Genomic DNA, 14,757 nt, shown 5'->3' with positions numbered 1-14,757 from the left:
TATATATATATTCTTAACGAGAACAGTCGGCTTGAAAACTTAATTAATGGTGACTGGGGCACGTTAAATCTGCCCGATCACAATGTCCTCCATGTTCCCATAACAAATAATTCCTCTGGGGGTACTGAATTGGAGATTGATCATTCTCTGGTTCAGTTTAAAATTACGATCTGTGGAAGAATGAATGGATGGGTCCACCCTATAAACGGGTTTAACGTATGGGTGTGGCAGAAGTCAAATTAGTCATACATGGCGCCACATGAAAACAAGAGCATTCGAACCCCACCTGTCTTAATGGCCGGCGACAACAACATAATTTTGATACCAATAACCCCCCACTGTTCTGAAGTAAGTTCCACCATAGAAAGTCAAATGCAAAGCAGAATATGTTCTGGAGAAGCTGGTTGAACACTGCATTTACATACGTCACAGCCCGTTTTACGGGGAAGACACATCACCCATCCATCCGCACATCGTAATTTTAACCTGAACCAGAGGACGATCACTTCAGTACCTCCAGAGGTATTTATTTGTTATGGGTCACAAAGTCCTCCTTGGTTCAGGTAAAAATTACGACCTGCAGATGGATGGGTGATGTATAAATCTGCCCTCTCTGTAAAACGGGCTGTGACGCATGTATGCTGTCTCCAGCTCATTCTCAGGTCAGCTCGTAGTCAATAGCCCATAGTGCAGCTCTAGGGCGACATAAAGGAATGAAAAAAAAAGTAGAGCAGAGATCTTTCTAATTCCCTCAAAATTCACATCATGACATTGGAGTATGAAATAAAACTTTGGAGAAACTATCTTGAAAGGAACTGCTTAAAACTTTTCGGGCGAGCAGGAGCTTTCTTGTGATAATAAAATGAAACATTAAGAACTTGGCTCCGATAGAAATTAAGTATTCTTTATATTAGTGGGAGGCTCTTACAAATTCCCTTAGATTCTACAATTCGAATTCGAACTGCGAATTAATGGTGGTTTTAAAGATAATAATTTTTATTTCTGCTGATTTTATGTATTGACTAGAAAAATTAAGTTTAAAGTACGGAGAACAAAAATCTGTTAAAATTGCCGAACAGTTTTGGTAAAAAAAAAATGCACAAAAAAATAATAATACTGATTATAATTCCGTTTAATGAAACCAAAATCTATGATATTATAACCATTCTTTTGATACTTTTTCTGTTCAGGTGGTAATTTTTTTTTAAATTAGAGTTCTCACTACACCACATTTGGTAAAAAATACAAAAGTTAATTTATAGGAATGAATAATTTTCATACCATGCTTTAAGGTATCATGATAAAATCACCAAATTTAATATTCGATATTTTGTTGCCAATTTTACGAAAATCAGAGGTGAACCGGGAACCATTAAGGAAATAATGAAAATATTTTCTAAAGTCAATCTGTTTCTTTTGTGCCACAAATGGAATTCATGCCTGTTTCAGCAGAAGCGTTCTTTGCCTTCTCTTTGGAATTTTATTTCATATTTAATAACCGTCGTTGAACAGCCGACCTAATTTTCGGATTTACAACTACTAATGTTCAACTACTTAGCCTTGTCATTATGAACCCAATCCAGAAGACAAGAGAACTGCTGGATCAAGTATTGGGAGAAATTTGCCTTCGTCGAGGCTTTTTGGGTGGAACTTCTCCTTATTAGCGTTACATGGAGAGGAAATGCACGTTAGCCTCCAACGGCTTATGCGACGCCAAGGGGGTTCAATCCGTCGACCACTCCGTAGGTTATTTTATGTCATCCCTGTGGTCAGTGCAAGCCGGATACGGAATTCTTATCGAACAGTCATAGCTGGGATTCGAACCCGGTTCACCTCATTGGAAGGCGAACATTCTATTGAGAGGAAGACCGCGAGAGCCTCCCACTGTTAGCCTGGTGGCAAGTGGCCTGGTGTCTTACTTGTTGGCTCTTTTTGTTACATTTTCCGTCTGATCCACTTGGCGTTCTTTAAAAACGTGTATCTTCTGTACAATATGCGACATGAGTGTTAATCTTTTTTTGAAATATTAGTTTCCTGGTTAATAGTCTTCTGTTCCTTCAGCGGGAAGGAAAAATAGGTGTCTTTGCATTTTTAACTAGAAATATTTCTTGAAATAGGCTCCAATATTCCACATTATACTCTTTCTGAGTCGCTCAGGGGTTCGCCTTCCAATGAGGTATATCGGGTTCGAATCCCGGCGATAGATACGAATTTCACATCCGGCTTGCACCGACCACAATGCTGACGGTAAAATATCCTCAGTGGAAGACGGATCATGCCGTCAAGCTATCCGTTGGTAGTTTCCCTCTCCACGTTACTTAAAATGTGGATTACTTCCATCAAAAAGTCTTCCATGAAGACAAATTTCTCTCAATACTTGATCCCTTGTATCTTCTGGATTGAGTTCAAAATTAAAAGGCTGCGGAGTCGCAAACCCAAGAAATTGGGTCGGCTGTTCAGCGACGGTTATAAGACTATGTCTGCTAACTACGAATCGAACTCTCTTTGAAATGTAATGGTTTAAGTGAATAGCACGTTGAAATTGTAAGAAACTTTATGGTCTTACCGGCTGATTCCCATCACTGCCCTATGGGAATGGAAGGTTTGAAAAGTTAAGAAATGCAACGTTTTCACACTTTTAGAGCTAGTTTTTTTCTTTCTTTAAAGTTAAGTATCATTTGCCCAATATTCCTTACACTAAAGTTTTGTTAAGTATTATGTTCTTGTCCTTTATTCCCTACATTCATGTTTTTTAAGTTAAGTGCCACTATTCGGTACAGACCTGCCCGGTATTCTTTACATGGATCCCCCTTACCCTTTTGTACGTCGAAATTATTTTATTTAATAATGATCAAAAAATTAAATAATAAGGTACCACGTTTTATTTTATTACATATTTTAACAGGCCAATATACAAAACATTCAAAATTCTTCGAATGTGTACATATTGGTTTATTCTGATCTCTCATTCAAGAGTTTCTACTCTATTATGTGAATTCACAGCTAAATATATGATATAAATATCAGTACATCGCACTTTATTCTTTTCATCTGAAATTAATTTTCCTGTTTTTTCCCCCCGCACCAATTCTTAGTTTTTTTTTTTTTTTTTTTTTTCAGAGATTGTTTTGCAGAATGCGGTCTTGAAGGATTGTGTAAAATGTTTTATTTTCCTGTTTTTTTTTCTCTCCAGAGATTGTTTTGCACAGTGCGGTCTTCAATGATCTTGTATAAAATGTATTGAATAAAGATTGGGGTACTTCAGTCACTCATCACAAGTGCGCCATTAGATTTCCACTCATTCTGATCGGTATAGCATTTCCTCAATGCCTGCTTCTGATGTTTTGCTTAAAAATTCAGCTACTTTATAAATCTAATATTAATAAATTTTAATAAATCTAATCCATTTAAATTTTGCAGGCTAGATAGCAGAAAGTTTCTGATAACTTAGATATTTCAATCATTATTTAAAATTTAAAAAAAAAAAAAACTTTGGAAACTTGAAAACTTTCTTCTATACTCTTCCCCTCTTTTAGGAAAGGGGGAATCGAATTTTTTCTAAACAGGCAAGTGAGATGATGAATATTTTAGAACATTTTTTTAACTTTAAAAATTATATATTTTTAAATTAATTTTTTTTGTCTTGTTTTAAAAATGAAAATCGTCATTCTTGTCTGAGTATTTAGAGTTCTTAAAAAAATAAAATAACGAACCGCCATCCGGAAGACTATACTTTTTTGGTAAATTGAATGGCCAGACTTAAATGAATTAATGAATCATCATTTAACCCTCTCCTCTCAGTTAAGAAAACGCGCAAGGAAGAAAAAAATTTAAATGCAAATACTGTGCTTATTAAAATCACGTTCGTTCTTTTAATTTTATACATCAACTGATTTTAGAAAACCTGTACTCTGTTCATTCGTCAAAACGAAAAAGTTTTTAAGAATGTACCTTCTTAACACTATTTTGGATTTCACAAAACGGTGACAGTGATGTTATGAAAGTGTAGTGATTGGATAAAATATCGATTCCGTTCTTTACAGATATGATTTCAAAAAATTGTTGATTTTTTTTCTTGACGGAACGAAACATATGATGGTATAATTTGTGGACAACATCGTTTTTCACATCAGTATGTTCACTACCTAGTTAGGGTAAAAAAAATAAAAAAAATTCCTGGTATTTTACTCAACATAGAATTATAAGTAATCTGCTTATTTTAGCTCGCATGTTTGAGAGAGAGGTATGAGCAATATGCTAAAACACTAAAATAATTTTATTTTAAATTTTTTTAAAAAAAGAAGTAAAATAAAAAGTAATAAAAAATTTACTATTTGAAAAATTTTAAATTCTGAGTTCGGAGAAATAAAAAAAAAAATTTCGGTGAAAAGTTTCAGAGGTCAGCTGATATAACCGCACAAAGAAAACTCAAAATATTTCCAAAGCATATTCCACTCAAAATTTAATGCAATAAATTTGAATTTTATCCTAAAATTAAATTGCTGAAACAAATTACAGAACCAATTAAATTTTAAAAAAACATGTATAACTTGTCTATGGTAAGAACTCCCCTGTCTGAGACCGTCTGCTGTAATGGAAACAAGAATATAGCGCATTTCTAATACTAACACAATAGACCGAAGAAAAATATTACCTTTCTCTCGCCAACCCGAGCTTAAACAGTAACCCCACACCCCTACTTGAAATAGTTATACCTCGTTACCATAGTCACCGCCACGGGCCCAGACGAATGACTTGGGGAGTTCTTACTTCAGACAAACTATAAATTGTTGCGATTTTCTTACTTAAACATGGCAGGAAGTTTGTGAATTGCTTATTTTTGCTGATAAGGGAGGAAACACAAAATTACAACAAATACACTTACGTGCTATTGGAACAGCCTCTTAAGTCCATCGTAAAGAAAGAAATTGAATGAATGTACTTAGAACTGAGCTTGTCACAATAGAGAAGTAATAAATATTTTTATTTTCAGGAAAGAAAAGGTGTTTTGCTAAGAAGAAGATCTCATTAGAAGAAGAATCGAGAAGTAAGTAAACTCTTCATTCTTTTGCCCTCTCACAATGTTCAACACTCAAAACTAACTGATGCAAGAAGCCATTCCTTTTTTAGTATTTATTCTTTAATCTCCCGAAACAATTCCAATCCGAATCTGGTAATGTGGGACAGATTCTTCGCTGAGTGTGGCAGGAGAGACTCGTTACAAAAAAATAACCTCAGACTTTCCTCTACACTTGACACTAAAATTAGCTTTTAAAGAAGCACCACCCTGCAAAAAATGACCAATAGAAATCAATAAAAAAAATGTATTGATCTGTACGGGGAAATGGAACACTGATATCAGTGGAGTAGATCAGTACAATGGACTGGTCATGATATATTGATATCAGTAGAGTAGGTCAATACACTGTATTGGTCTAAATCAGTAGAATGGACTGATATCAGTAGAATGAACTGGTCTGTACGGGGAAAAGGAACATTGATATCAGTAGAATGGACTGGTCTGTACGGGGAAATGGAACACTGATATCAGTAGAATGGACTGGTCTCTACGGGGAAATGGAACACTGATTTCAGTAGAATGGACTGGTCTGTACGGGGAAATGGAACACTGATATCAGTAGAATGGACTGGTCTCTACGGGGAAATGGAACATTGATATCAGTCGAATTTACTGGTCTGTACAAGGAAATGAGACATCATGGTCCCATCAGAAAAATAGACTGGTCTAAGTTAGGGAAAACAATATTAATGAAAGCATATTAGATAGGTTTAAACAGGAAAATGCAACATTGTTTATCTTTTTTAATATGCAAGATTTAGCTGAATTGATCACCTGCTTTGTAAGCATTATAGTCAATATAGTAACAAAAGCATATAGCATATAGTAACAAAAATAAATAATTTTTTTTAAAATATTTTGTAACGGTCGTTGAACAGCCGAACCAATTTTTTACGGTTTACGACTACTAATGTTCGGCTCTATCCCCAGATAGCAAAATAAGGTTTATTTTCACTCAGCAAAAACCTTTTAATGTAAACCTAAAAAGGTTTGTTATGCGGTTTACGTGTAAACCTTCTAACCTTAAAACGAGATCTGTGACCATCTGCTCTATTCTAGTCACATTACCCTAATCCGTAACCTTGGAAAACAACCTTCTATATAAAACCCTTACATCGATGTTGACTTAGGGTTTTCAAGGGTGAAAAAAACCCTTTCATAGAGCTATTCTCAAGGTGAAAATAATCTTAAATCTAGGTCATTATAAGGTTTCTTTTCGCAACGTCTTGTAGACTCAGCTAAAATCCACCTTGTCTAGAGATTTTAATGCACAGTTTAATTTCATCCTATCGCTAGTGTGACGTCAGCTGAAACGTCACGATGTACCCAATCCAGAAGACAAGGGAACTCCTAGATAACGTATTGCGAAATATAGGTGATCCCCCTGAGCCACTGCAAATCATTCTGAAGTTATTTAACCTTTCACACGCCAGCGGAAGGTAAATGTTTTCTTTCCCGGATAATGAAAAACTATTTTATTGTAAAAACGATCTGAAGTTTAATTCAGTTACAAGTTAAGATTTTAATGCGGGATCATTTTAAATTTTACAGACACAAGTATGCACTTGTAGGTTTTAAGTTAAATACAGGACAGATATAGAGTCTAATAAAAGAACCCAAATTATATGAATTAAGGCTTCTTGTTTTTTTTTTTACAGTGAGCAACAAAAGCAGAAGTATCTGTCCGATGGTGAGGGAAAACGGTTGAAGGGAAGGAAAAAAACAAGATGGCGAAGGCTCGCTCAGCAAGGAACAGCAACAGGATGGCAGCTTTAAAAAGGGCGAGCGAAAGGCGAGCCAAATCCTGCTTTCTGGTGGTCATCTTCTTCGCTGTCTTTGCCTGCATGCTAGTCACAGAAGTGTTCTACGTTGAAGACGAACGCTGGAGAGAAGAAAAGTTCTTGTCCATGTTCAATTTCGGAGACGATATGATGGATTCAGCGCCGCCACCTTCCAACAGCAGAGTTGCCAGAGAGCTGAAATACGAGGAGAACGATACAGTGACAGTCGAACATGAAGACTTCTGGCAAAGTGTTTCCAATGCGAAAGATAAGTTTTTCGTTTACTCTGCCTACTACGATGACAGGCGAACAAAGTGGGTGAGGGTGATAGCCGCGGCCAGAACTCGTCTGGCGGACAAAGTGTTCTGCAGATTCAGCTTCAGCAAAGGAGATTCCTTAACTGTGGTGGGTATTAACAGACTCATCAGAGAGAACTGGAATCTCAAGTACAGTGCTTATTTCATCCTCTGTCCCTTAAAACAACCCCTCATACCGACCCACGTGTCTATCATCAAACAAAGTGAGACACTACTCACGGTTGGAAACAAGCTGCTCGTGAGGAATAACAAAAAACTTTACAAAAAGCCGGAAGGGGTGGCTGTGTGCATCAAACCGCTCCACTACGAATACAACAAAGTGAAGAACTTGATTGAATTCATAGAGCTCAACAGGATAATGGGCGTGAACCATTTTGTGTTGTACAATCACACAGTAGGCCCGGATGTGGAGTGTATATTGAAGAAGTATGTTACGGAAGGCGTGGTCACCGTTCTGCCATGGCAGCTGGACATTGTGTCTCAGAAAGAGATACGAACCGAGGGTCTCTTTGCGGCCCTTAATGACTGCTTGTACCGGACGATGTATCGATTCCGCTACGTCCTCATGATAGACTTGGACGAATACGTCATCCCACACAAAAACAATTCCCTCAAAGTCATGTTGGAGTACTTGCTAAGAAAGAATCCCGACAGGACAGGGGCTTTCTCCTTCCAAAACGCTTTCTTCTATCTTCAGTGGCCAGATGATTCATCTGCAGTGAGCCTACCCTACAAGCTGCTCACTTTGCAGAAGACTACCAGGAAGTCCAAGTTCCACGCCCACAAGCAGCGTTCCAAGTGCGTCATTTTACCAGAGAGGGTGGTTGAAATGGGGAACCACTTTGTGTGGGAGTTCATCACGGGGAAGACGATGATGAATATACCACCAGACGTGGGATTTTTGCACCACTACCGGGTGTGTGAATTTGGTGGTAACGACTGCATTAATACCACCCACGTGACTGATCGTCGCTCATACGCCTGGAAAGATGCGATGGTGGACATGATATCTCTACGCCTCAGACTATTGCAACCAGTATGCCAAAATATTTCCCCATTTCTCCTTGAATGAATAGCTAATGTGTCGTAGGGTTTATTTTCTAACTTAGGGATCGTTCATACTGCAAGTGATTCACGCACTTGCGGCCACCCTCCAGAGGTAACGAATCTTAGCAATGGTTTAACCAACCAAGTGCTCGTGTGAAATATTCTCAGAGGTAATGTGACCAGATTTCTGAACCATGATTTGAAGACAAATCGCTTGGGGATTCCTCAAAAAGTTTTACCACTCGAGGATACCCATATATTCATAGAAAATAATAATTTAGATGTGCAACAGAGCTCTCACTTTTTTTAAAAAAAATAATAACAATAACTAATATCAGTTGCAGAGCCATCTTCATCAAGCTTGATGTCATTATTAAGTAGTTTTGATCTATCTTTAGATGTTCTACATTTGTTCATCACTTGTAAAATGAAGGAGTTTATGATTATTAGTTTATTTTTTGCTGGAATTATTTTACAAACGAATACGAAGTTTTCATAAGTTAATTTTAGCATGGTACTTTTCTGCTTTCTGTAGTAAGATAAAATTATTTTGTTTAATAAAAGATGCGCATTTCCGAATTTTGTCATTTGATATTTCACTGCAAATTAAAAACGATGGGGTGGTTTCAGAAGATTTGAGGACGTATATAAAGGTTTGAGAACAATTACTATTCAGTAAGAGATATAAAGTTCGAGGATTGTTCCGAAGATTCAGTGACGCCTGATCTCCTAAATCAGTTGTAGATGAATCGTGGCTTAAAATGCCTCAGCTGACCCGATAGGGACCGTTCTCACTGTTTGCGATTTTTTCGCGTACGAATGAGAATGTGATTGGCGAGTTTTTTCGCGGATAAGATTCTCTAACGGAAATTTGATATAAACTAAAAAGAAAAAAAGGGTGGACACTGTTGAGTTCTTGACTAAGCTCTTAATGTTTTCAAGTTTCACCCGATGAGGATATCAATAGTATTTACGTTGAACTAGAACTGCGCGATGGGCTGTTGGCAATAGTCTCAGGACATGCCATCACAAATTTGATCCTCTGTAGAGAGGATGGCTCTTAAGTAGCATGACGGTCTGCGTACGAAGTCGATCACTTTACAGTAGAACAGTTCAATTAATACCGATACCATGCACCCTAGTTCCCGACGCAGACTGATCAAAGCGGTCACCCTACCGCTTGCTGACCGCAGCTCATGATGCTCAATTTCGATGTCTTACTGGAAACTATGTCTTTAGTGGGACCCACTTCCAAGCGAAAAATAAAACGTAATTGGCAGGTTTTGCCGGAGAATATATTTCCCCAATCAGGTTCTTATTCTTACTGGACAGCAATCTGATGTGCGTGAATCACATGCAGTGAGAATGACCTTTAAAATTTTTTTATAGTAAAGCAACATTCCTGACGTCAACAATCAACGAAGTTTAACCCTTTAAATGAGAAAAGAATTTTTTGTGTGCTACATCATAAGATTTTTATTGTGATTTAAGTTGGGTATTCATTACTTAATTGTAACATATTGTATTTTAAATACTAAACGAATTGTTAAAATAGAAAAAAAGTATTTATAGAAAAAAGCTCATGTTTCATTATTTAATTCTTTCTTTCTTTATTTTTATGCTATTAGAAGTCATTTATATATTACGCAATTGGGGGAAGAACTATTTTTGTCTGACAAAAAAAGTTGATGAGCCTTATGAATTACATTAAGGTATCTGACTACTAGTGACAACTTTTTTTTTTAAATATTGCTTGAAATTAACTTTTAAACTCATTTTTTGTTTGAGTTTAAGTGGAAACTTATAAAATTGGTTCAAAACTTTTCTGGGTATATATATTTTTTGAAAAAATTGGTAATTTTATGCATTAATAAGGCGTTTTTTGTAGATTACGGAAAAAGCTGTAAAACTTATTCTAATGCATAAAATAAAAAACCCTTCTACTATTATATTCAAAAGACATTTATCTGTGTTATGAACTATTATCTTTGCAATATTTCTATTTATTTGTATGTTATGAGCCAAAATGCTACAAAAGTACAAATTTTTCGAAAAAGTTACATTTATCACAGAAAAAAACAATCATAAAAAATGTAAATAAACAAAATTTTTTAATCCTTAGTTCCAAACATGTGTTATATATTCTTAAACACTGGTACGAAATTTTAGAGAATTATCTTAAAAACTTTTTTAGTTATCATCTTTGCGGTGGCATCAAAAACGAAAAAATCTGATTTTGAGAAAATTGCATTTAAAGAATTAAAACTAAAATTTCAAAAAATTATACTGCCAAAATCATCTAAAGCTAATTTATATTGGAAGAATAAACTTTTGTTTAGTACATATCAATAATAATTAACTTTTCAAATTACTGTAATTTTAATTTTGGAGCCATATAGTAATGGCAATCAAACAATTTTTAACGTTAAAATTTCTAATTACTGAAATATATGCATTTAACATTTTAAAATAATATACTAGATTAAATGTGTTACATTAAATGATATAATTTTTTGCAAATATGGTTTTCCTTTTAATGTTTTGTATCTTTTGAAATATATAAGTCGAATTACATAATATAAACAGCATATACAGTGGTGGCCAAAAGTGTGGACACTTTTTGAAAGTTTCATGTTTTTCAACTTTGAGTGCTTGTAGAATATATTAATTTTCACTTAAATACAAACGTTTATATACCACATTGAAGGTAATTTAATGTAGAATTTAATAATAAATACAGTATTACAATATCTGTATTACAAAAAAAAGTTATGCAATTAATAGTAAGATCTATCTTAGATTTGCATTTTTTTAAAGTGATACTTACACAATCAATACTTAGTAGGATAACCCTTAATTTTTAAGACAGCTTCAGAGCGTCTTTTCATCAAGTGAACGAGTGTTTGGAGTTCATCTTTCGTAATCACATGGTGCCAAGAATCAATTATAGCTTCACTTAGTTGTCTTTTATTGGATGGACGTTTTTTTCGTACAAGAATTTTCAAACGTCGCCACAAATTTTCAATTGGATTGAGATCAGGGCTGTTTCCTGGCCATGGTAATATATCTATGCCTTTATTTTGAAACCATGCTTTGCATACTTTTGCTGTGTGGCATGGAGCTGAATCCTGCTGAAAAATAAATGGTGCGTTGTTGGGGAAGAGATCCCTGATGGAAGGTATCAATTTTGGTTTCAGGACAGTTTCGATGTATTTTTTGGCATTCAGGATGCCAAATCAGGCCGAAAAAAATGCACAAGTGCTACTACCGATAGAAAAATTAAATGGCTATGCCTTCAAGATAGAAAAATGTCATCAGATGCCATTAGATGTGAAATGAATGCAGCTGGTATTGCAGTAAGTTCAAGAACAATAAGAAGAAGGTTATCAGGATTTGGACTACAAGCTAGAATTCCAAGGAAAAAACCATATTTAAATCAAAAGCAACGCGAAAAACGAGTTAAGTCGGCAAAAGAACACATTAAATGGTCAGAAAATCAATGGAAGCAAGTAATCTGGAGTGATGAGAGTAAAATATCGCTCTTTGGAAGTGATGGTAGAAAATACGTGAGACGTAGAGTAGGTGAAGCGCTTCATCCTGATTGCATTGAAGCAACTACTAAAAATCCAACAAATGTCATGATTTGGGCATGTATATCTGCAGATGGTGTGGGCCGAATTCAAGTGATTGATGGCATCCTGAATGCCAAAAAATACATCGAAACTGCCCTGAAACCAAAATTGATACCTTCCATCAGGGATCTCTTCTCCAACAACGCACCATTTATTTTTCAGCAGGATTCAGCTCCATGCCACACAGCAAAAGTATGCAAAGCATGGTTTCAAAATAAAGGCATAGATATATTACCATGGCCAGGAAACAGCCCTGATCTCAATCCAATTGAAAATTTGTGGCGACGTTTGAAAATTCTTGTACGAAAAAAACGTCCATCCAATAAAAGACAACTAAGTGAAGCTATAATTGATTCTTGGCACCATGTGATTACGAAAGATGAACTCCAAACACTCGTTCACTCGATGAAAAGACGCTGTGAAGCTGTCTTAAAAATTAAGGGTTATCCTACTAAGTATTGATTGTGTAAGTATCACTTTAAAAAAATGCAAATCTAAGATAGATCTTACTATTAGTTGCATAACTTTTTTTGTAATACAGATATTGTAATACTGTATTTATTATTAAATTCTACATTAAATTACCTTCAATTTGATATATAAACGCTTGTATTTAAGTGAAAATTAATATATTCTACAAGCACACAAAGTTGAAAAACATGAAACTTTCAAAAAGTGTCCACACTTTTGGCCACCACTGTATATAGCGTAATATAGACTGCAAAGACTTACGAAAAATATTTAAAATACAATCTATAGTAAATAAAAGTATAATTCATATAAATTATTCATCACATATGCTGGTTTAAAATCCACCATATGAATACGTTAAACCTTCTTCTTTTTCATATTTAGTACATTTAGTTTTTCGTACTGCTTTTCTTTTTTTTTCGAGCTAACTTCGTCAATGGTAAAGAATGTCTTATAGAGCTCGAAATAAAAAATTTTTTTATTTCGAGTTAGCAAATTTATCAAAGTTAATTATTTCTTTTGAAATAATTTCATGGAAGGAAAAATTGACATTTTTAAACACAGACAGTAAACCACTATTCCCTGAATTGAAGAGAATTACAGCTAGATAAGTACCTAAACGAAATGTTTCAAGTATCTTTAGGCAAAATGTTCCACAAAATTGTAACAAAACTTTCGTTACAATTTTGTGTCTTACCATGGAGACACTTTTGTAGTAGAGCTGTACTACACAGTTTTAAATATGTCGGTTTGATTAAATTAACAATTTTATTTGATAATCCATTTTCTTTGAGCGATTTTCCTATTGCTTTTGCTCTTTGAAAACGACACCAACTTTCAATACCTTCGGGGCATTGGCCATGATAATGATTATCCTTGCCAGACACACTATGATAAAATGCAGCTATTACACCACTTATCATGTTTTGTAGATTACCTGCATTACTTCTTACCGCAATACCGTAATAATTTTGGATTTTGTCTATCAATTTATCAGTTAATTTACCTTTGCCTCCTATACCTTTCACCTTTTTCTTCAATTTACGCAAACTTCCACCTACACGTTTTTGGACATGTCCAATACATTCTAGTTTCATTACTGAATTATCACCCTAAAAGTTTTTTACGCTGTCATACCCTTTCGAGTCTCCGTCACCGTAATATTCACTATATTGCACATTTTTTGCATTTGACCGTTCAAAGATGCGATAAACACCAACAACTTCCATATTACCAGCTGAACCTTTATAGTTTGCACAGATATGCTCTGATGACTTGTCACCTTTTGAGCATATACGGCAGTACTGTGACACGACTTCAACATCTAAAATTTTACCAGTGTCGATGGAAATAGCACTAACACATCCATTTAATGATGAGTATCCTGTGCGTTGCCATGTCCCATCGACAGATATTCCACATTTAGCAACATCTCGTGAACTTCATCTAAAGCAGATTTCATGTTAACTTCTGCACAGTGTTCAACAATTTTCAACAGTTTTTCTTCTTGCTTTCGAAAAGCACCTTTTCCTAGAAAGGGTAAACAGAGGAAAGCACATAACTTTCTTCCAGCTGAAAATCCTTTCCCGATTAAACGTAGCCATAAAACAATTGATGAATTAATACAGCAAGAATTTTTTTGTTTCTCTGTTGTTGAAAATGCTTTCAAAAAAGGACATTGCTGGCATTTAATGGTCATATTTGAGCATAACCCTGTGATAGAGTCTTCTACCAGTTCTAATCCAAGAGAGAAACAGTCAGGGGAACATACCATGGAAAATATAGCAATTAAATTTGCCAAACTGACAATTCTATTACCTTCTAAAGATTCACGTTTATCTTTAAAAGAATTTTTTACTTCTTCATAGCCAGATCTTAACTTTTTGGCACTGGCAGAATCAACTTTAGCATCGGCCGATGTGCTATCAATCTCATTACTACTAGCACCAGAAGTAAAGCGATTTCCGTGAAATTTTCGCTTCTTAGAGGAGTTTTTACAGTAGGCAAACTATAGGTTAGGGAAAATTATTTTTTGGGATTTCTTAAGTAATTTTTATTCTTTTACAGTGGAAGGAGAAGCATGCAATCCAAGCGATTTACCCGGAGGACTACCGAACGAACACGGCATGACAAATAGTGATCCTGAATGTGGATTGAATTTGTTCTGCGAACGTAAATCCAAAACATGCACCAGAATATTCTAATGGAATTCTTTTATTCTTATCTACACCTTTTAGACAAATTTTTTAATGTGACGGAACAAATTTTTTCTCATTCAAAAATAAATAAAAAATTTAAAGATGTCACAGATTTTTTTGGAAATTGGAATTATACATTTTATATAAGAATTTGAAATGGGCAACTCAATGAAGTTTGATTATTTAGTGCTCGTAAGCTCCTCTCCCCCCCCCCCAAAAAAAAAATTAGGA

At 35.1% G+C, this 14,757-nt stretch overlaps 1 protein-coding gene across 1 annotated transcript in view; it reads left to right on the top strand.

Annotated features, from left to right (window-relative positions):
• Positions 1 to 8,804, top strand: part of LOC107437327 (beta-1,4-galactosyltransferase galt-1) — a 13,566-nt gene extending 4,762 nt beyond the window's left edge. The window contains exons 2-3 of the mRNA XM_016049267.3: positions 4,994 to 5,047; positions 6,739 to 8,804. Of these exons, the coding sequence (XP_015904753.1) occupies positions 6,808 to 8,250 (1,443 nt within the window). The 5' untranslated portion in view covers positions 4,994 to 5,047; positions 6,739 to 6,807 and the 3' untranslated portion in view covers positions 8,251 to 8,804. The remainder of the gene's footprint in view (positions 1 to 4,993; positions 5,048 to 6,738) is intronic.
• Positions 8,805 to 14,757: the final 5,953 nt, after the last annotated feature.

This window comes from Parasteatoda tepidariorum, chromosome 7 (genome assembly GCF_043381705.1).
Source record: "Parasteatoda tepidariorum isolate YZ-2023 chromosome 7, CAS_Ptep_4.0, whole genome shotgun sequence".
In the NCBI taxonomy this organism is placed as follows: Eukaryota; Metazoa; Arthropoda; class Arachnida; order Araneae; family Theridiidae; genus Parasteatoda; species Parasteatoda tepidariorum.
Note: the sequence above shows the minus strand (reverse complement) of the source record. Positions and strands in the feature narration are given on the sequence as shown.